Here is a 23,460-nt window from a genome sequence, read left to right on the forward strand (position 1 = left end):
TGAAATAAAACAACATTGGTACTAGGCACATTTCATATTAGCAAAAAAGTTCGTTATCAACTAAATTAGTTATGAATGTAAACGAACTGATAAATTTGAAAAACTCTAAACGCATTGCCAAAGTACAAATTCAAAACAAACAGGCGACAGTTGTCTAAACTCGGTGAAAGTCCTCATCTACAAATTATTCAACAACACTTTTGGTTCGATGTCAAACAATGCATTTCAAGATGTACTGAATTGAAAAATAGATAATTTGTCAGCGTTCTTTTACAAGAATCAAAAACGGAAAAAACGATTGTTGGATTCTAAGTCAGAAGATCTGCAAATCACTGTTAAAATCTCTATGAAATCATAATTTAGAATACTTGTGAAAAATTGCCTATATAAACGTACGAGCAATAAAACTCAAATGAATTACATGAAACATATAAAAGAACACATTACTGGAATTCTATAAGCACCTAGATTAGTGCAGTGGCAGTTTATCATCTTGAATTTTTGGGACTATAAAGTGCATATTAAATGACAAAGTGGCTTACAGAAATGTTTAAATCTGCCGAGTCACCTTGCATTATTGGATTAAAACTAAAACAAATTTTTATTTAGCTTTAAAACCAAGAACATTATAAATTAAAAGGTTAAATTTCAACATTACAACAGATACTAGCAGGAGTTATACGAGTGAGGGAGGGTAAGTAAGGGGTTGTTTGTTTGGATCCTTTCCCATTGTCATAAGCCCCCTATCATCAGCTAACCTAGGATACAATCGTACTAACTAGGGCCCTTTCATTTTGCATCTGCTCAATTCGAGTTTTTTCAATATGGATTAAATCTAACTTGCTATTCTAATATTGAATTTATGATTGGTTGAAGAATCAAATAAAACTATAATCATCGGGGCTGTCCAAGCTTTCCATACTGCTATCTTCGTCTATCTCCATATCACCTTCCTCTTCTGTGTCATCTTCTTGGTCATCATCGCTGCCTGACCATTCTGAATTGTTTCCTGTTATTTCAATGATCGATGATCTTCGGCGGCTGCAAAAGGGCGCTAAGGCATTAGGCTGTTGTAATTTTTCGCTGATGATGAAAGTAGAAACAAGGCCAGTTCGCAGATGGGCGAGACAAAGAAAATCTACTTCCTTTAGTGGGCTAGGTCTATATACGGGGCTCAATTGGTAGTTCCTTTGATTTCGTTTCAAAGGCTTAACTGTAGCTGAAATGAAAGAGACCATTCTGTACAAAGATTTAATAAGTGGCAGATCATTCAAATGGAGGCTCAGGTTTCATGGGAAATGTCTTAGTGATGAACTTACAATACTTACAATAGGCTTACAAAGGCTTACAATAAAAAGTTCATTTGTAGCAGGTTTTATCATAGTACGTGTCCATTACTGTGTCTAAAAATAAGTTTATAGGGGTTTTCTTGCGTTGTGCTGAACGCTTCAAGAGACGATGTGGCACCTGCGGTGGTATTGGCAGTTAACGCACATGTTCTCTTCAGAATTACATGACCATTCAACAGCAAACAAACATTCATTATTTGACTAGGTTGTTCGTGAAAATAATCGAACAAGGTAACTATTGGGAGGGTTAGAGCAGCCCTCCTTAGTGAAGGATTGAATAAAAGTTTGATAGACTGAGTTGGTGGTTTATCGAATTCAATTTATCACCATGACAAACTCAGACTGAAAATTAACTTTAGATTAATAACCGGAAAGGTTGTATACCTTTGGCTTTCGGATTCTTTCACAGAGCCCTCCTGCAATGGAAAATTTAGTAAATATACTTTACATGTTACTTAGACAGAAAATGGTTACATTACATTACATATTTATTTCCACACAACTTGCTAATTACCTAAAACAATACAATATATTAACGATAATGAACTTAGGGGACAAAAACTATTTGTACTTGTGCATACGCATCAGAAAAAAATAATCTTGATAAAAAAAGTTAAAGGAGGACAATAACCAACTGGAAAATTTTTGTTCATAATGACTCTGAGATTTCATTAAGCTTCTTGTTGTCCTAAAAACTCAACCAATTGGCATAAAAAAAATCTATACAGTTTTGAATATATAAAGGAAGCAATCTTTTGGTGGTACAAAACTCCTGTTTTAGAGATTTAGGTCAGGAGATTTTGAAGAAGACATCATTTGGGTTTTCAAACATTTCATAACATCAACAGGAACATAATAAAACTATTTACAATAAACATCATCCAACGTGAACACTTTTTCATTACAACGTGGCGTGAACAACTGACTAATGCAACTTCGAGGTCTAGGAACGAGTGAAGGATTAATCGCGTGCTGCTCCTTCACAACAACTCCTTCATTTTGAAAGTCAAATAAATCAGGCCATTACAAATTGTTTAGTGAATCCACGTGTTGTTTACAGTACAAAAAAGCCCTTCCATCTATTCAACAGGATTGTATTACTACCACACAAAAGAGTTCCGTTATATATGAATTTACGTGCCAGTGTGATTCTGGCTACGTAGGACACCCTACCAAAAGATTGGAGGATGGAATAAAACAACATGCTCCGTCTAGTATTAGAAACAAAACTTATTCCCAAAGAGAACAGCTTGTCTTGCAAAGCTAAAACCTGCGATTCTGCTATCGGGCAGCATTTACTGGAAAACCCAGATCGCGCAAAAACTATAATGGCGACATGTTTCGGATTAGCAGTTTTGAAATCTATCTACATAAGCACGAAAATAGCCAAGCGGCACTGATTGGTCAACCTCAACAGTCACGTGCTCGCGTTTCTGATTGGCCGATACGATCCACAACTGGGTATATATATTTCCTAGCGTAGAGTTTTCGATCTATGTTCCACCTTTTAAACTCTGAAGAGTGTCAGACGAAAAGCTTTAGTTTACTCAAATGTTTGCTCTATTCAAAGCCATTTTCAAATAAAGAAAGGGAGAAGAATCTGCATTTAAATGGTATAGCTTCGTTATGAGTGCAAAAATAATGATTTAGTGGCTATTCCTTCAATAGGTAGATACAGCAGTAAGGTTGATTCATTTCTTTACACCATGGCGTCAACAATTTTCATACAAAGGCAGCAATCATAAATGAAGGCAGGGTTGTTACAAGCAAAAAAGTATAAGAACTTTTATATACCTGCGAAATTGTAGGGCATGAGGGGGCATTCCGTAAAATATCCAAAGCTTTGTTTGGCATTTCAATTGCCAATCCGATGGCAGCAATATTTGTCACGGCCTAACAGAAAGTAAGAAAGCGAAGCATATTTAAGATGAGGTATATTAAAGATGTTGAATTGTGTACTAGAGAAAATAGATGAAGCATGCAGCGATGAAAAAAGTCTCCCCGTATTTTTATAACACAACCATTAATTGGAGTATGTTGAGTACAAGCAGTAAGTACAGGAACTTAAACAAATTTCCAACGAAAATGTACTATTTCATTACTGAAAACGTTTCTTTTGGCAAAGGATAAGCACGGGGTATGAAGGCTCCAAGGGCAAAATGAAGGATAGGGGCATAAATTGACAAAACGGGAGGGGGCATAAATTGACAAAACGGGAGGGGGCATAAATTGACAAAACGGGAGGGAGCATAAATTGACAAAACGGGAGGAAGCATAAATTGACAAAACGGGAGGGAGCATAAATTGACAAAACGGGAGGGGGCATAAATTGACAAAACGGGAGGGAGCATAAATTGACAAAACGGGAGGGAGCATAAATTGACAAAACGGGAGGGAGCATAAATTGACAAAACGGGAGGGGGCATAAATTGACAAAACGGGAGGGGGCATAAATTGACAAAACGGGAGGGAGCATAAATTGACAAAACGGGAGGGGGCATAAATTGACAAAACTGTACCTCTTTCTAATTCTAATGAAAAAAATAAATCACCATTATGATGAATGAAGCGAATGACAGCTCTGGCACTTACCCTGCAATTAAAGTCGTTGACAGAAAGGGGTTCAAGTACTTTAGGATAGGATACTGGACGGGAAATTCCTCCACATCCCCGTACAAATTTCGTTTAAAAAGCTCAGCAAAAAATATGCATTTGAATATGACGAGCTTTGTACAGTAATATTCTCACCTGCGTAAGTCGCTTTCGTAACTTGTCTTCAGTTGCAAGCCTCGCAACCAGCTCATCTGCAAGACCGAGGTCCTAAAAAAAAAGCAAAGGTAACATAGTGAGCCATGATCGTTGGGCCAGAAGACATAAGCTTGGTGCAGAGCCACTCTGTGTTAGCTTAACCCGCGTCATATCTTCAAAAGCAATTGACTAAGAATGCATTAAATATTTTTGCACCTGGGGACAGTATTAATAACATACCAACTAAAATATGCCTATCAACGTAATGCGATGTCAAATTTCTGTATTTACTTCATCAAAGCTTTATAAACACGACGCGGATTTTTATCTTTGTGCAATGTGCAAGCTGGTGGAATGTGGCAAAGAAGAGCTGCCTTGAAACAGCGCACCCGTATAAGTTCTATTTCATTTTTTCAAAAATATTTAACCAAAATCTTGCTTACCAGAGTGATTTACAATTTATCAAACAAATTTAGATCGAAAGAAACATCACTTCACACTGTCTAGTTCGCTTCCATGCTACACATAACACAATATTACATTGCACAAAGCAAAAATCACAAAAGCTCAATACTGGACTATCTACAAACCTGGGCCACATTTTCCACCACAAGGAAAAGCTCGGATAAGCCACGAAGAACAGGAGACATCAGAGTATAGCTTGTACCTTTCACTGAACCAAAACAGAAGAAGTTGCCAACAGTTTAAAGTTTATTGAATGTAGTGGTAAATAAGTACATTTAATGAGCTAAGAAAACACCACGAATTTTCTCTAGATTAACCATTTTATCTAGATTAATCAAGACATATTTTTCGAAACACAGGCTGCAAGTCTAGATGAAAAAGTTTCAATCTTTACAGAAGCAGAATAATGTCAAATCACTTATTTATCAAAATAAGCCATGGAAAAAGACAATTAGATACTATGTAGAATCAATGAATCACTCAAACGAATCAATTAATCATCCAAAGATCTTAGAAAGACATTAGCTTTGAACGCAATTATTTCAATCGAATTTTTTCGTCTACCTCACTACTGTATGTTATAAGCAAAAAGGTAAAGGTGTGAGTCCCTTATACGATTATTGAGAAGAAAAAAGAGACAAGGGGCGAGCATGGTTCAAAGAAACACCCATGAATGAAACCCACGATATTGAGCCGTGCATTTATGTGGAAAAACTAGCTGACTGCTTCATTCTATCATAAATGACTTTAATCCTTGTCATCGATAAGAAATATAGTGTTTTGTACCTGTTTCAGCCGTCATTGTTTTTGTGTACAGCGCCCAGAGTGGCCTAAGTTGGCTCAAATCTGGCCATTCTTCTTTGCGTAAAGGTGCAAAATTTTCACCAAACAGCAGTGGATCACTGAATATAGGAAGAAAAAGTTATTTGGGTCTCAAATAACATGCATTTGCGCGAAATTCAAAGTGTTTTAAACAGGTCGCATAAAACGTAAGCTTCCGCTTGTCAATGCGATGTTGAAATGTGAAAATTGTTGAAAATATAAAATAAGAACCTGGAAACTGAAAGTGTACTAAATTGCACACTTACCATTAACACAAAATATGTCGATTTTTGTAAATATTACAAAACAATCAGTTCTTTGATTCTAGCTGTACTGAGACATAAATTTAACCACTTAATATGAAAATCTTCTTTGATCAATCGAAACTTAAAAAGACTCCCCTAACGATAATCAGACTGATTTTGAGAACTCTTTTGAAATTTCTATTTTAATTAAGAAACGTGCAACTTCAAATAACCGCTACAAACAAGAATTACAAGAAGAAAACTGCTGCAAAATGTTTTTTCGTCAAGGATTGAAACTTTGTAGCACAAACTGGCAGAGGTCAAGACAAGCACTACAAAAGTTTGCAAGGAATCTTAGTGAAGCCAGGAACTCACCCAGCAGAAATCTGTAGAATTCTTAGCAACAACCCTGTGGCCATTAACCTCTGCTGGCCGACTTGATTACAGGCAACAACGATCAACCAAGACCATAACTGCTTCAGTGGCAGCGATCTGCAATTGGAATTATATCTTAAACAACGCTTTAAGATTATCAGGGATTATGCTCGCGTTCCCCGCCGTATACATAATAAAGTGTTTCTTTGAAGTATTTAATGGTAACTTTTAATGGTTACAGTAGGTAATTCTTTTCTTCCTAGTTTTAAGAGTCGAGAAAACACACATATACTGAACGTACTGATTGTTTCTAAAAGCAATGGATTCAAATATAATACCCTCCAAACGCACCAAGTCATTTTCAAAACAAGAAATACTTCACATTTTCGTTCAGATGCTTCCATATAAATATATTTGATTATTGCATCTAGGTAAGCACTATGGAAATATTTTCGTAGGTTCAAATTAGTTCTTTTTGTATATTTTTCACGTCTAGTTTCATTATCAAGGCACGCGCGGTCATCTGAGCCCATTCAGACATTGACGTGCTTGAGTGTATCTGCAAAAGGAAAAACCTACCTTGAAAACTCGATGTCTTGGGCTAATAAACCGTTTAATATTCCACATCCAGTTTCGAATCTGAAATTAGGAAACAAAGCAGTGCAATCAATCTGCAAGAATTAAAAACAAAGCAAAACGGTTGCAAGATTAAAACATCCAGTCGTCTCTATTCGTCTGACAATAATGCATCAAAACAATCCAGCAAATTCAGCTAAGTAGATATAGAGGACAGGTTAAAGGAGCGACCAGAGAAATCTGTAAGGAAGTTAAATCTGCTTTTAAGAGAAAACACAAAAAAAGTCCTTTCGAGCCAACAGAAGAAATTGGCTAGCACTTTCCTTGCTGTCCATAGCTAGCTCGTGCTTTAGAGCCTTAACTTCAAAGTCGAGAGTTTATTGTATAGGCTACCCTAAGCCCTTGTCTTTGCCTTTCTTTTGCCGCATGGACATGAGGCGAACCTCCACATCACATGAACAGCCAAGACTCGAAGTGCTGACGGCAAAAACCCCACTCAAGCATTTCTAGATCAAACCCCAACAAAGTTTCAATAAATCTTTTGACATACCTGCCAAGCTGGCCGCCAGTGACGGTGAATTTCCAGCCCCAGTCGGTGTTGCTGGCATCGGATGTAAACTTGTAATAGACCGTGTCGCCTGGCATTTCAAATTCAGGCCAGTAGCCAGTGCCGCTGTACTCCTTAAAATTTTGAGAGTAATTTGGAGACGATGATATGGTAAGAATGTCACATTTGCTCTCTGTCGCGCATCTAGAAGAGAGGAGAATAGGGTGTTCTGAAGAAAAGGTGTTGTTTATGAAACATTTCTGCCAATGACACGAAAAAAAGAATGCTGCACCAGGTTAAGCTTACTAAACAATGCAGTAACTAAGCAAAACTAAGCAACTATAAATCACAAAATATGTATAACCATACGTGACACAGTTATGCAATTGATAACTTAAAAATAATCGATGATTTTTATGATCTTTGGTTAAGGATCTTTGGGTGAGGAAGTTTGCACACTCCAGACGTGATAATTCCTCCACCGGAAAATTTCCTTAAAATTTCAAAACTTCCTTAACAAACAAGAAAATTCGGGTAGGGTTAGGGCGCGACACTCAAATTTTTCCGTGCTTTCACTGGCTTTCCTTACGGTCATTGGCCGTACAACTGCCATTGTTCCCGGGCTCTGGAAGTCTGGACCGAGAACTAGCTTCATGCTAATAATTTGTACGTTGAGAGTTTAGGCCGAGCTGGACCCCCTTTAAAGCAGGCTTCTTGCACGGACACACTGACTTGAAAAACAGGAAAGAATACATACTGACACACAACGACAAAAAATTAAGAGAAATGTATCTGTCTTTGATCCGAATGAGCAAATGAAACACTTTCAAATAAACCGCGGGAAAAGTTTAACCTGGATGCAAAGAAGTTCGAAAATCTAAACAAATATTCAATAAAATGAAAAACTTCAAATATTGAAAATGAAAAAGGGGCCAAATTAGCTCTTGCGGAACACCAAAAAGTCATTTTGACAAACCAGATAAATTTATCTACCTTTTATCGAAGCGAATGAAGAGGCTGATCGCTCCAGGAATCACGACTTTATCCTTTAACAAAAGAAGCCGATTATATGTTTACAAATATGTATTAATACGACGGAGAAAATGTACAATAGCAAAAAGATTATTCGTCATACAAAAGCACTTTCATCTGACGCCAACTTGTCTGAAATGTCGATTGTTAGTTGTGTCAGGCAAAGAAAACTCAAGTCTGATGCAAACATAATGTTTGCTTCAAAGATTCAATTACTTTGAAAGATTGACTGATCCGAGGAGATTGATCAAGGCAATATAACAATTACACCCTGTTCATTTACAGTCTAGTTCGTATGATAAAGGTCACTATGACAGATACGAGTCATAGCTACCAACTGAACAAAGGTTTGCAATTGGAAACTTGGGCATGCAATCTTGAACTAGTGTTCCACAATGGGAAGTTTTCGTAAACCCTATAAAATGTTTTTATGACGAGACCCCATTGCACAAATATCTTATAGGGTTTAACAAAACTTTCCATTTTCTTCATTTTCATAGATGCAGCGCAATTATATAGAATATTAAAGGATTTTGGGAGCTTTCATAAGATTTTCAAACCTTTTTCTTGTGAAGATCAAATAATGATTAAAAACATATCCTGTCCTGTTTCAAGTGTCGAAAAACAAGATGGAGTCACGCGATTGAGAAAGAAGGTGCTCAATTTATGCCAGCATTGACGTCTAGACAGTTTTGCATCGATTCTGGGTCATTTTTTACACATGAATTTAAGAATGAGATAAACATACAATTTGAGCATCTACCTGACCTGTATTATTAGCAAGACATTGTTTAAACAGCTATGCTCTTACCTCTATCCTGGCATTGTTTTTATATTTGTGCTCCGATTCTTTCGTAACTGAGGCTAGTTGCACCTCTCCCATCGAATGAACAGCTGATAAGGCTAATGGCTTTACTAACTCTTTGTCGCACAGCTGTACAAAATTGAACACAACCTACGCAAAAAGCAACGTCTCGTAAAAGCAAAGTTCACAACAATAATAGTGGTCTGGGATACAACCTAATTTTCAATAAAAATAAGTTATCGAATAGAAGAATTTACAGAAATGTTTGAATTTGGTTGTAACAGAAAGAATCAAATCAAATAACACAGCTTTTAAAATCGCTTGTGGGAATAATATGCAGCTTTGAATTTACATCAAGCAGTAAATTAACTCAGAAAGAAAGTGGAAAACAGAACAGCTCTACATGATTCTCGCTTACGGCATTTCAGCACTTATCAAAAGTTAAACAAAAATTGGAACAGGTCCTTTCGTGAATTCGTGGTTCTTTAACACCCCTTAAAATGCTACCGTGTGCAGGCAAAAGAACCCAGATACAGGATCCAGGAGCGAAGATTCTTTCAAAGCGCACCTCAACATTTTACTTCATCGCAGAGTACGAAATATCGCGCAGTAATCGAAAGGTTGTTTTTACTGAAATGTGAATTGTAATAAGAGGGTGGACAGTTTACCTTTTCAAAGTGTTCCTTGTTCTCTGCTTCTTGTATCAAATCTAAAAGTCCTACCACCTTAGATGCATCAATATTATTCAGGTAGGTCTTGGTTATCCTCTGGTTCGCCGGCCATACTGAAAAAAGCCAAGCAACAAGATGTCGTGCATAGCCAACCGAGACAGCATGGTTCACCTAGGGCAAGAAATTCATGCGTCGTAGTTACAGGGCAGAAAAAATAAAACTCTTTTGGACGAATTCTCACTTTGCTTACCCGATAGCCCAAACTGCTTCAAACTCCTCATGGTAATTTGAAAATTAATACTAAAGAAAAATTATCGAAATCGAAAATATTTTCATAAAAGCAAAATATAATATATGTAAAGAAAGCCAAAATTTGTTTCTACCTTTTTGATAAAACTAGTCGTGTCTGTTCGCTGCTTATTTTCCAATTCTTCTCTCAGAAGTTCTGCGGACTTTGACCTTCTCTGCCGTCCTCTCGTCTGCAAATTACAAATAAAATTGACACGTTAATATTCCAAACTAAAACTAAAGTCACTATATTACAATCTTAGCTACAGATGACGTAACAGAAGGAGGTTAGAGGGTTGCTCATGTACATCTATGACTTGACTGGATCATAAAAAGCTGACAGGTGGTAAACAGCTTTCAAATTTACCCCTTGGCCAGTCAAGCCTTTGGAGGCGTAGGCCAGTATGTTCCTTAAAGGTATAAAATTCAAATCTAAGAAAGAGTTGGCAGAATAAGGTCCTAAGGTTCTGTAAACTACTTGCTAAATTCTACTGGAACAAATAAAAAAGTTCTGAATTAAATCATAAAATGACTTTAGTAACACGTTGTCTTTCTTTATCGAAAAACATCCTTATTCGACACAAGCCTGCAATGCTGTTTTATCATTTCAGTCCTTTCAAAAACGTACTTCAAATTTTTCTGCCTCAGTCAATGATGTGATAAACTTGTGCGTTGCTTCGCCTGACTCTGGTTTCGCTCGGAGTTCTTTGCTCTCTTTAAGCTGCGGGGTAACTCTATGAACACCAATGTCAACAGAAGAATCTGAAGGCGATGATTTCGGATCTGGCTCAGTTTCCCTGCAAAACCAAAACAGAGTAGAAATATACCATTAGAAGTTGAATGCCTAAGAAGAAACCCATTGAGAATCTTCCATATCGTTAAACTAAGGTCCTAGCCTCATACAGCCGCTCCTGTCTACTTGCCATTGCGTGATCACGAAAAACTAATCGATATTTTGAAGCCATGTGTGGCCATCTTCTTTTTGCCGTGAAAGCTTCCCTTCATAAATGGCTACTTTAGTAATTTAATCGAAAACATGTCAAATAAAGAGAATATTTCCCACGTATCAGTCACGTTTATCATATCTTAAATATATGCAAAAATTATCCGCGATTTGGCGTCTGCTTCTATATTGCTTGCTCACCAAAAACACCGAAAAGCGAGGTAAAAAGCAAAGAGCAGACAGACTGATAAATATTCATGACGAAAGCAGCTAAATTTCTGAGAATTCCTCAGCGACTGCGGTATGCCATTGAGGCATAAAAGACAAATTAAATCAAATATAAGAAAATAGATACGAGCAGGAATGACGAAGGGATAAAGACGTTGTATAAAAACAGCTAGCCCTCACCATTTCTTTGCCTTCTCTCTGATTTCCTCTGAAACTCGCAAAGCCACGCCGTCGCCGTCAATCAAACTAAATAAAAACCAAGCAATCCATTAAGTAAATGCACTTTGTACTCAAAAAGCAATAATACTACCCTGTCGACATCGGGCAATACTTGAGGTCAAAAAGCTGCATATACACATTTGTAAAGGGAATGTAAGTTAACACACAGAGGGAAATGTTTCGTTGCAATGCCATGGTAAACATATGCACCTACACAATTGGAAAATTAACATTGGTTGGTTTAGAGTATGATGGAATACAAAGAAACATGACCCATTACAAAGCAAAGGGTTGTTTCCATTTACAAAGCAAAGGGTTGTTTCCATTTACAAAGCGAAGAAGCGAAAGCTTAGAAAGCATGGCGTTCATATGATCCAAGACAGTGACAAACAAAGCCAAACAAAACAAAACAAATTTAAATGTAAGGCCTAAGTCCAACAAAAAAGCTAACCACAAGCTTTTTAACGTTGGGGAGAATAAGATAGGTATTTTCCAGGACCCTGCAAAACTGGTTGATCTGTAGCAAAAACAAAGGAGACAGAAAGCACAAAAAGTCGAATGCTTTTGGATTGGTACTTACTTTCTTTGAACTTCTTCTCTAAGTTTCTCGTCATCCTGTCCACATGTTTCATACATCGCTCTTAGGATTGGGTACGAGCAGTTCAATGCATCGTGAATATTCTGTTTGAAAATTAAAGAAAACGTTAATGCTCTCTCTGAATTTTCAAAGATATAAAGTGTTAAAAGCTAAACCAAGAGGTGCAGATGCAAAAGTTACATGCACAAGTTACATGTCAAGCACAAGAAGTCTTTGATGACAGATTTTGATTAAATATCCTCTGAAAAAATCTGTCACCTGTGCATGTCTGCAGGCACATGGGGAGGTGTGTCCCCTCTTTCTTTTAAAGAACTGAATATTATGCAGCCATTCCCCCGTGGTGCCTTTTTTGATTCGCGTCTGAATATTAAACTGAATATTATGATGCTATAATATAAAACGGTTTCTGAGGCTTTATAGAAGCTGGTGCAAGATACAAAGTAGGTAATTCGAAAAAAGATTGCTGGAATCGAAAAGATGGCTGGCAAAAATTGTTTCCCTCACCTCCATCAGAGTTCTTGCATCTTTGCCAAGCCCTTCTAGAGGATCTTTCTGTTCTTGCTCTTTGACAGGTTGAACGGTAGTGTGCACCTGCTTATAGAGTTTCCATGACAAAATCTAAGGGAAAGGCAAAATAGTTCATACGTCAACATCTACTTCTAGAAGACAATAACAAAAAATTAACCTTGGCTCTAAACAGAAAAAAGATCTTGGTATCGACAAAGCATCATATCATCAGCGAAACTGACCGAGCCAGGTAACAATTTGTTCAAAACACCGCAAAACTATGTTAATTAATGAGTATTTCATTGAAAAAAGTGTTTCTTGTACTGTTGCATGTTATGAAAAATGCAACAGGAGAGAAATTGACCCTTCCTTATAAATGTTGATGAAATCAAAACAAACCAAGCTATATCAATCAAGTAAAGATGACAGACCAGCACGGTATCCAGTAAAACTGGCTGTGGATCCGACAGTCGGTTTAGTTGTTCATATAAATCCATACCTCAAGATCGCGTAAAAGCCATTGCTTGGAGAAACGTGTCCCTTGACAAGCCAAGTTGACTACCAGTGAAATTATAGAGCTGTTCATGATCTTGAGCATATCACTAGAGCTAATGCCAGCCTAAAACAAAATTGATTGGCTTTACAAATCATGTTCTAATGTTACGTCAACAATGGACGTTTCACCAAAGTCTTTATTCTGGACGTTTCTCCAAATAAGAATTTCAATCTTTCACAATTTCTAAAACGGTCCTACAGACGTCACTGTATTTTGAAACTTCTAATCCAAGTAGTGAAAATAAAAAGGGCTTGTAAGGCCACAGTTGATGGCGTACCTTGAGATTTCCTAAAAGGGCTTTCAGAACTAACGCACGCACCCACTTCTGCTCCACGGAACCATGCAAACCTTGAACACAAAAGTAATCATAAACAACAAAAAAAACAAAATATGGCTCTAAATGAGTATAAAAGGGGCGGTCATATTGCAGTTTTGTGAATGAGAAACAGCGAAGTAGAAAGATATCTTTTCTTCACTTGGGGTCTTTTGAATAGTGTTATATTAACAATGTGCAATAGGTTTGTTTAACACTGTTTTAAGCTAGCAAAGGCAGGAATATTTTTCACTAAAAGTCAACAGAGTACTGCAAATCTGTTGAAAATAGCAGACATTCAAGTTATGGTAAACCTTTTTGGGACAATAAATACGCTCCCTTGTAGGGAGGTTTATTTTGAACTGAGGTTTCAAGGCAAAAAAGAAACGAGTTGAAATGCATTTTAGAATCAACTTTCTGCAGGTACAAAAGATCAAGAGCAGCTCATGCTATGTATAGTTTTGGCATAAAATTGATACTGCTAACATGATTGGCTGCTCTTAAACAATAACTGATAAATCTTTCTTCAATAAATGTGAATTATCAGATGGAAAAATCTTTAAAGGTTGATGAAGTTATCACAAACCATTCAAAAATTCAAAATTCAGCAAAAATTTTTTGATTGAGATTCACATAATCATCGAATCACGTATTTGTATACAAGTCAGCAAAGTAGCTAATACATTCGGAGAGAAGAAATCTTTTCAAAAGACTTCAGTGCTAATTATTTCCATATTGCCAAACCTTTTCACTTATGTATACTTGTAGAAGCCGTTAATAACAATACCCCCTTCGCAAGTTTGAAGGTAAAAGTGAGGTCTACAAAGTAAGCGCTGATAATGTTACTAACATTTTTTGTTTGACAGCACGTCTTTAATGATATTCAGTAAAACGGGTATTCGGTTTGGGTCTGTGCCTTCTGACCATGCATCATCATCGTCAATGAGATGTTCCTTAATCTAAGGGAGCAGAGAAGGTAAATGCAACGAATATCTACGAATTCACAAGAACAGTATTCCTGACGTTATCATGTTAGCTGAAAAAATGCAATTCAAATTCACGACAGGATGACAACAATAACAATTACTCCATTTTAAAATTAAGGCTTTCTGGAATTGCAGCTTGATTTCTTAACAAAAACATTGAAAATCAATAATTAGTTCATAGCTTTACAAGGTATGATATTAAAATAGTTTGTAAAGCAAAAAAACAATGGTCTAGGGATTAGGGTCTTACCATTTGCAACTTCCTCGATTTAAAATTATAAGCAGAGACGATGCCACGATCTTGATTGTAATCGAATATCACAACATCCTTTGTATCAGCGCCAGTTTCGTTGACTTTTGCCATTGTTCCCATTCGATAAACCTGAAATGGTAAAAAAGGTATTTGTCTACCAATCTTTCTGTTTTTCATTTCTCTTCAATATTTTACAGAGGGAAAATCCGAATCAAATATCAACAATATCTGGATAAAACTTATGTCTGGATATGACAGCACTATATTGAGAAATAAAGTTGAGTCATGGTTTATAGAACAGAACGGTTCTAAGTTGCAACTCCCAGTTTTACGCTTAGTGCGATCATCAGGCAAGTGTTTCAAGTTTATCAACTGTTTTAACTGAGAAATCAAGCAATATACCTTTACGAGGAAGCTTGCCCTCTCATTCAACACCCTAAAATTAATCTTGCAGGGAAACAAGACATTGCTGACAAATACAAACAAGATGAGAAGCACCATTTTTGGTGTTCAAAAACATCCACTGTGTGGAAGTATTGGAAATATTTTACATGTGGCGTCTATAGAGTAAAAAATTATGTTTGTTTCGAGCTGGGTTAAAGGAAAATCTTATCGCCCTACATTGCCTGCAAAATCCACTATATAGCTGTACTTCTAGAGTTAAATATCCACTTACGTCTGGGAAACCGGCAAAAAACATCAATGCGAAGAGTGACGGCAGGGAAGGATTCTGTGAAATGAAAAATTCAGTGCAAAGATTTATATAAATGAAAACCTTCGTTTTCTTTAAATTTTAAAAATCCAAATGCTGTGTGAGGTTTTCATTGCAAGAAGTAAAAAGTTCAAGAAATAAATTTATGAATCATTTAGACAATAAAATTCGAAGATTTTCAGTCAACAAGCGAAGAGATCTTGAAGAATACAAGCGTTCACGAACCAATAGAGGCGCCACGGGGGGACTGGGGGGCACGCCCCCAGTTCTCGCCAAGATATATTTCATATTTCGTCTAAATTCGCAAAGAAAATGGTTGGTTAGGGAGGGGAGGGGAGGGGATATTTTTGCCACATATTCTTAGTGATGTAATCCTATGATTTTGAAATTGCTTTTACTTAATCAAATGTTAGTCACAGGCGTTCCCTCCAGGTAAAATTGGCGTTCCTTGCTGGTACCATATCGTTTTCTTGAGGTGAAAAGGCCGTGAAATAAAAACTTCTGTTTTCTCCCCAGTGTCTGGTAATTAATATGTTATTTGCAGTTTGTTTATCACCCCTCTCAAGTCTACAACAAATAACAAACATGTTATGAAGAGCTCACCCTGCTATCCACAGCTAGACTCTCAAGACAGGCATTCGCATGCTTGGTGACAATACCATGCCATTTTCCAGTACAGGTTAGCTGCTTCAACAATGTTTCCAGACCTGACGCCGTGTCAAGATCAGCTCTAAAAATGAACAAGGATTTAAGTGTTGTAGAACAGTATTTTAAACTGCACGCTGAAAACAGCAAATAAAAGTACACTGTCTTTAGGTATAAGGATCCCTACAATGTTTCCCAAATTCTTCGGAACAATCTAGCATCTTGTTTCTGCTTTTGTCATTTCATTTCATCCCGAAATATTCCATGCTCTTCCACTACAATCATTTGAAACTTTAAGTGGATATCCTTAAAGCCACACGTGTTTCATAACAAAAAGTAAGCGGTGCTTGGAAACATCGGTGATAAATGAAGACGTGTTAGCTTTAAAATACTTTCATTAGTGTGAAAATTCTATCAGCAGCACTTAAAATTGGTCCAATGTAGAGTCTTACCAACTCTTTTGGCAGCTGAAGTCCTAAACAAATGATACAACAACTACTGCAACATTTAGTTGCGTATTGGAAAAGGAGCTTGGATGGGACCACAGATCAATTATTTTGTTTCTCTGTGTCATTAGTTCCATTGAAATTTAGCGGGAAAAGGACTGATTGAGCAAATGAACGAGAAAGAAAACCCAGCCATGATTCCAGCGAGAATATTCGACAATAAGATGGCATATTGAGTATGTGAGGATGCAACAAATGTCCCATGATGCAAATTGGTGGCCAAAGGATGAAACTAAAAATTTGGAATAATTGCTGCATACATCAAATCGATGGACAACTATCTGTACAACCGTCTTTTTTATGTCATTTTAGGGGTAAACAACAGTCAATACACAAACCTTGCGAGGCATTCTGCTCCAAGTTTAAACAAAAGCTGCACGGTTTTGATGCCATCTGCGCTTGCTTCCTGACCTTCTGTGGAGGTTTCCTCCATCGCAGCGACGCCTTTATCAGCCACCTTTCATAAAATCACAAGAATAGCAAATGATGAATAAACGTGACAAAGGTTGATCTAGAGTGCTGAAACATCGAATAAAGCTTGAAAGGCAAAAATAAAATCATTTTCTCGACCATGTCGTCTATCACTTGTGTAGAATATAAAGTTAAATTGTCATAGATTTGATATATTCACATCCAGTTTCAGATATCTTTCTTACAGTAATGGAATTGGTTAGAAAACGTCTTTTCTTGGAAAAAATCTTACAATTCCTATTACTCGGTGGTAAAACTGATCAATCAGAAGAATTTACATTAGTCAAAACTTTGATTGGAACAACGGATTACACTAAGACATGGTACTAATGAAATAAGGTTTCAGGGTTAATTTCAAGGAGGCCAAATTCGACTGAAGAGAAATTACAGAGAAAGTCGACAGAAGGGCTTTAAAAACTCTTCATTAGTAGGGAACTTGGACAGAATGGGTTGGAAAAACGGAACGCAATGCATCCTTAAACAAAACAGTTGTTGAAAAGCACAGTCTGCTGGAGTCAGGTAGTGTTCTATAGCGTAAAGACAATGCAATATATCGGAGTATCACATTGAACGTGGAACTCGGAGCTGGAGTTTCAAACAATTCTGTTCTCCATGTTCTCCTGTTCACCGAGATGTATACCTGACACCTGACTACGTCCATCACTCTAATTGTCTACTTCAACGCCTTTCGAGCATTATGGCTTTCAGAACTCAGAACAAAAAAGGCTACCAAAAATTATAGCATGAGGGATACCGTATTCGGGTGCCATGTGTTTCTACAGCTATTCCAAAGGAAACGAAAATAAAGATGTATTGAAGAAATACAAAACTAACTCACATCTGGAGGAATACATCTGAGCGTTTTTGATAAAACACCAAGTGCAATTATTCTAACTTTCATTTCGGTTTGATCAGACCTACAAAAACAGTATTGTCAAATGATTATGCTCTTAAAGATTAAATAATGATAAAGAAGCTTGAATCAGATATCTCATACTCATTGCTCTAATTTCCTTTTTATTTTTCAAATTTAATTTTTAACTTGCACTACATTTTCGCATTTTTTCACTGAAAAGCCATTCTATGAATGTAGAAGAATGGTAAAATAGAAGGCATCGCACTGGATTAAAAATGATTTGCACTGACCGTAGGTCATACAGTGAGGTTTATAGCAACATTATCATTTAAAAAAATTGCTACATATTTCTGCTTAACAGACTAAACAATATTCATTTCAATAACAAGAAATTTATTTTGCAAATTAATAGCAGCTGAATACCTTTCCTTCATTTCTTAAAGCTTGGTTTAGCCAATGAAAGCCTACTCACCGCAAGAGTCGGAGAATGGATGGCATCAGTCGGGTTGAAATGAAGGAAATAAACTTCTCGGAGTTTGGATACGAAGATAACTGCATGTAAGTAGAAACTGTTATCAGAAAAATGAATGCTTCTCATTGTGAAACGAAGAGACACCACAACACACTTTATTCACTTATGACGCCCTGTGATAGCAAAATCTTCGAAAGAAACACTGATCTTCTGTAAATAGGTGCTTTTTTATATAGCTTGATGTAAATTGGTTGTGTCTTGGCATTATGCTTTATTGTCGGCATGTCTAAATTATCGAAATATAGAAGGGTTTTCCAGTATCAAACATCAAACATTTGAATCGAATTTGCTTTCAATTGTTAAACAAACCTATGCTTTTAAGAAGGCTTAGATGCGATGCAAAAGTTGCGGGCCAAAAAATTCTGGCCGCATCAAATTCTTACATCAAACACAATCTTTTGGCCATGTTAAAAAGGTTTAATTTACTGTTTGGAACATTTTCATCGAAGCTTTTCAGTAGCTTGATAAAAAGTTTTAAACTGTCTATACAATTTAGAAATATACAATATACAGTATGCAATGTACAATGTATACAAACGAGAGAGATTCAAAGTCGCTTTATACGAAAAGATTCGGTCTTTACTTCAATCACGGATAATAGAAATTCAATCCAGTCGCATTCTATACTGGATTTTTGCAATGCAGAGTAATCATGTTAAATTGCCTTTTTGGTGTTCTGAATTAAATGTAGCATGGGAAGTTCATACCTGGCGATTTGGAGGCATCAATGCACCTAATGAGCCGAGAATCTTATCTTGTGCAACAGATGCGAATAAGTCCGCATCAGGCACAGTTTTGTCGCAAGTCTTCTTGTCCTCTTTGGTATCTTCCGTTTTCGCTTCGAAGGAGGTTTCCATGGAAACATTGGATACGTCAGCTTGTGGCACTGTACTGCCATTGGCTGCTTCCGCGTTCACAGCGCCATCTACAACGGCATCTTCTGTTTTGTCCTAGTAAACATTGAAGATAATTGAGCACAATAAATGAGATATACCCCAATGGAGTGTTTGTACTTTCACCAGAATGAAGGCTCTTGACACAACGGCTCTTTACATAAAACATGTTTATAGAACACGAAGACTAGCTTATTGAGATGAGGAATTATTGAGACATTTAGGCCACAACTTCAAATATTTAACAGAAAAGGAGAAATTTATATAAGGCAATCGTCTATAACATGAGACAAGAAAATTCTCTGTTGTCGACTTAAGCTTTACTTGTAAGTACCATTAGTGTCCAAGTGATTAACAAAAATCTTGTCTTTTGCTAAATACTAAATCTTGCATTTCTGATTGGGCTATTGTCTCTTCAAATTCCCTTGAAAGAGGAAGCAACAACAACAACACAATAACAACTTACGTCTGTTGATGGGGTCTCTTCAACTGTCGGATCTTCATCTGATCCATTTTGTCTTACTAACACCTTCTTTGATTCTGCTTTTGGCAATGTCTTCTCCTGGTCTTTTGATTCCACAGGGTCTTAATGAAAAAGTTAGGTTTGATATGAAAACAAAAGGCAGAAGACTAAATTAAATAGATATAATTAGAAGCGAAGGTAATATTAGAAACTATGCTAATGGGCAACTTCGATGGGATGGGAAAAGAACAACGTGGGCGAGATAAAAACGAAACTGGGTCATGGAACGATCTTTTAGATTTGCTAGCCTAGATCAACTTTTGGTTACGGATTATAGCTATATAATGGGGGATGAGCGTTACCAGAAGCGATTATAACCTGGGATAATAAGTGTTGTTCTTTATGTATTTGTAGAGTGATTAGTGCTTGCAAGATAGAGCTGAGTGGATAAGAGGTTAACTCCGTAATGCGATGATACAAACACTAAACAGCCTAGAGCTAAAGCCAGTTAGAACAGCTTTACACAAAAGTGAGTGAAAATTCATCAAGAAGGTTCTAATTGTTTTTTCAATTGATTTTGCGATAATTTGGTACCAATTTACACATGATTTACACTACTTAAATTTCACAAAACAGATGCTGGAAATGATTTCTCAAGAGAACGTTTTCATTGAGGAGGTAATGCAAGCATGGAGGAAGTGTGGCGAAGAACAACGAAGGGAGAGCGGCGAAAAAAAACATTATGGGAACTACAGCCAATAATTCAAGGCAAGTAAGAGGAAATTGCCATCTACTTACCCGGGACAATTTTGACCGAATCCAAAACATCGGCAAGGGCATTCAGACAGCTCAACAAAAGATCAGCAGCGGCTCTCGAGTACTCAGCATCCAAACCTATACAGGTCGGAAAAAACAAAGAAAAAAGTGAAGAAAAAACATGTAGGCATTAGAAGCTTATCACAATGAGACGGATCTTAAATCTGTATATCTGGATGAAGCATTCAGTGACATGTTAAGGGTGATATACTTTTCTTTATTTTCTTGATTATAATTCTTCTGGCTTCTTCAGTTTTTAGGGCAGAGAAATGAATCACACAAAGCAAGGATGAAGAGATACCCATCCAGAATCTTGTGTACCCATTCAAAATCATCCAAAAACAAATGTAGCTTAGCAGTTTCTCGTATAACTGAAGTACTTCTAATAGGGACTTAGAAAATAAGGTCTATGATTTACCTGATGTTTTCTGTTCTTGTAAACTTTCTGAGAGCGAGAGCGCAAGTGATGAAAACATAAGCCAACTATAGTGGTGTACATAAGTCTTCAACGAGCAAGCATCTTGAGGTCTCGCATAAATAGCACCTGCAAAAGGGACCTCAATTTATGTGATAACAGTATACTTAGAATGACGTATCATAAGTAACTAACTGATATACACATGATCATAGGGTTGAAATGCATTTCTGTATATATTTTGCAATGTCTCAGTCTTGTGTTGACGCAAGTAAAGTATTCCCAAAGCCGTAGAATGTTTTAAAGTTAGGCTGTAGCGACAATAAGAGTTGCGCTGAAATCCTATACAGCGTATGATATAAGAAAAAAAGCAAAGGTTTATCGAAAAATTGAATAAACTTACTTAGATTCATTGTGAATTTTGTACTGCTGTGTGTCAACTGATGCCTGAAATATTAAAAGGTAGCACTATTTGCTCGGAAGTATAAAAATCGAACGAAAATTAGATAAAATTCAAGATGTCTGTTTGCATCTAGGTTCAGTTACTGAAGACTTTGTTACAGGAAATTATCAATTAACAATACTCGAAGTCAAATCCTGGTTGAGAAGATTATCAGAAACTGAATGTGCAAATTAACTTATGCCAAAATTTTCAAATTCGTATGTTTTTCTGATTCCCTGACCTTGCCCTTGAATTTGTATACTGATAGAGTCATGATGTCTGACTAACGAGTAACAAAGATCAAACAAGCGTCAAACTTACTGTCCAGAGCCAGCCTGCTTCTTGAAGCAACCCAAGCAGAGGTCGAAGTCCACGCATTCATTGCAGTGTATTCGAGTGCCGACAATGAACGCGAGGCAATTGTCACATCCGTACCTGAGGGTGGAACATTGAAAATTGACACAGTCAAAAAAGGAAACGAAGCAAAAAGCCAGCAAAGAGTTGATTTTGGTACCAAAATTGATAAAGATCTTGTTAAAAACACTTTAGGTCAGAAGGAAACCCATCTATAAACCTTTTAATGTCAAAACAAGTAATGTATATTCCTTCATATTTACGATTAACGTGGATAATAAAAAGTTTCAGCAACCATGTGCAGGTTAGGCCATACATCATTCTAAAAACGAAAACAACAACAACAACACTAAAGAGAGCTGATGCTGCTCAATCAATTGTTCAGTTTTTCTTATTGAATTCTAACAGATCAGTCAATTTTCTTCAGCAAAACATTCATTAATTAACATCTAACAATAACGGACACTTCCAAACAACGGACACTTCTAAACAGCGAACACTATCGAAAACGGGACAATTCCTCTAATCCCACAGGTACTCACAATATTTAAGCTTAACTGACTTCATTCTTAAAAGCAGTATCAAAATTAGTGTTTCATACCGTAGATCTATGATTTCATGCTCCTCCGTATGCTCATCTGGCTTTTCGTTATCTAGCAAGGACAAGAATAACTAGCTTTAAACTTTGAAGTTTGCACAATGCAATGTAAATATGACTGCAATCTTAACTTAATGAGCCACAACATGAGAGAAACATGCAACAAATAACGGATACGAACTTCAAGATGCATAGCTGTGTTGTAAGCAGGGGTTTAGGCATATAATGCTATGACAATACATTTCTGAGATGGAAAGCAAGCTTACATCCTCCACGACTTATTCTTCTATGATAATGCATATTCAAATATACGAGATACCAAAGCAGGAAAGAAGAATGTCAGTTTTGGTCATTGGAAAGAAATGATAGTGCTATTAAAGATCTAAAATACAAAATGAATTACACGGGAAGATAAAATTGCTTACTTTCATAGCACTTTGCACATAAATCCATATCCATGCAATTGAGACAACGATAACGGCGACCAGACAACTTCTCCCCACAACCATCGCACGTGATTTGAACATTGAGATGCTCTGAAAATCTTGCAATGAACAGATTGATGTCCTACAAGAATAATTGATAAATAACGAAATCATAAAAGTATAACGGAACTGTGTTGACAAAACTGCGCCTTCATCTTTCAGCCAAACCCGAAAAAACAGGGTTCAATCTTTAACATAACAAAAAACACTTGACAGCAGCAAGAGCCTGCAAACTCTTTCAGTTTAACCTAAATGGGTTCTTATTAAAAACCAATCGACAGATACCAAAGCGACGAAGAGCCACCTGTCGATCAAATATTGGCCAATCAAGCAGCGTCTGGATGGTATCATGCAAATTGTGACTGAAAGATGGCTCATGCCACTTCGTTCACTGTCGATCGCATTTAATGACTATCTATTTGCAAATTAGGGTCTACTTTTCAAATACCTTAAGTACTTCCTGTTTGCCCTCTAAAGTTTTCGATTACGGTATTATTACGGAGCACAAGCCTTGTTTTCAAATTTACTTTATGTTTCTTTTGGACCTGTTGCACCACTAACATCTACACTAACAAATAACTAAAATTATTCAGAATCATCTGCTCTTTGGTAGCAAGGGTAACAAAGGTGCCTATTTGGCCTAAATACCCCTTTTTAGCCTGCAAGTTAGTATGGTAGGTTCTCATATCCAGATCTTTACAGTGTTAGCATAAATCCTCGATTAAGACACAATCTAGAAATTTACA

The 23,460-nt window shown here is 36.8% G+C and overlaps 1 protein-coding gene across 2 annotated transcripts in view; it reads right to left on the reverse strand.

Annotated features, from left to right (window-relative positions):
• Positions 1–7: 7 nt before the first annotated feature.
• Positions 8–23,460, reverse strand: part of LOC135692073 (zinc finger ZZ-type and EF-hand domain-containing protein 1) — a 61,014-nt gene continuing 37,561 nt past the window's right edge. Inside the window, exons 50-83 of one of the 2 annotated variants that reach the window (XM_065210095.2) lie at positions 22,655–22,796; positions 22,233–22,284; positions 21,599–21,712; positions 21,239–21,282; positions 20,839–20,964; positions 20,403–20,498; positions 19,608–19,726; positions 18,956–19,198; positions 18,189–18,268; positions 17,699–17,777; positions 16,728–16,846; positions 15,842–15,968; positions 15,203–15,256; positions 14,524–14,655; positions 14,138–14,246; positions 13,252–13,322; positions 12,918–13,037; positions 12,416–12,529; positions 11,894–11,994; positions 11,275–11,340; positions 10,552–10,720; positions 10,019–10,114; positions 9,633–9,806; positions 8,971–9,114; positions 8,121–8,173; positions 7,131–7,331; positions 6,584–6,643; positions 6,005–6,121; positions 5,349–5,464; positions 4,688–4,770; positions 4,098–4,169; positions 3,144–3,242; positions 1,734–1,765; positions 8–1,041 (exon numbers count right to left, since the gene is read on the reverse strand). In XM_065210095.2, the coding sequence (XP_065066167.2) occupies positions 879–1,041; positions 1,734–1,765; positions 3,144–3,242; positions 4,098–4,169; positions 4,688–4,770; positions 5,349–5,464; positions 6,005–6,121; positions 6,584–6,643; positions 7,131–7,331; positions 8,121–8,173; positions 8,971–9,114; positions 9,633–9,806; positions 10,019–10,114; positions 10,552–10,720; positions 11,275–11,340; positions 11,894–11,994; positions 12,416–12,529; positions 12,918–13,037; positions 13,252–13,322; positions 14,138–14,246; positions 14,524–14,655; positions 15,203–15,256; positions 15,842–15,968; positions 16,728–16,846; positions 17,699–17,777; positions 18,189–18,268; positions 18,956–19,198; positions 19,608–19,726; positions 20,403–20,498; positions 20,839–20,964; positions 21,239–21,282; positions 21,599–21,712; positions 22,233–22,284; positions 22,655–22,796 (3,687 nt within the window). In that variant the 3' untranslated portion in view covers positions 8–878. Of the gene's footprint in view, positions 1,220–1,733; positions 1,766–3,143; positions 3,243–4,097; positions 4,170–4,687; positions 4,771–5,348; positions 5,465–6,004; positions 6,122–6,583; positions 6,644–7,130; positions 7,332–8,120; positions 8,174–8,970; positions 9,115–9,632; positions 9,807–10,018; positions 10,115–10,551; positions 10,721–11,274; positions 11,341–11,893; positions 11,995–12,415; positions 12,530–12,917; positions 13,038–13,251; positions 13,323–14,137; positions 14,247–14,523; positions 14,656–15,202; positions 15,257–15,841; positions 15,969–16,727; positions 16,847–17,698; positions 17,778–18,188; positions 18,269–18,955; positions 19,199–19,607; positions 19,727–20,402; positions 20,499–20,838; positions 20,965–21,238; positions 21,283–21,598; positions 21,713–22,232; positions 22,285–22,654; positions 22,797–23,460 lie in introns of both variants that reach the window. The other variant, XM_065210096.2, reaches the window with a different exon arrangement.

Source organism: Rhopilema esculentum, chromosome 13 (genome assembly GCF_057945365.1).
Source record: "Rhopilema esculentum isolate cy_ngs chromosome 13, ASM5794536v1, whole genome shotgun sequence".
In the NCBI taxonomy this organism is placed as follows: domain Eukaryota; kingdom Metazoa; phylum Cnidaria; class Scyphozoa; order Rhizostomeae; family Rhizostomatidae; genus Rhopilema; species Rhopilema esculentum.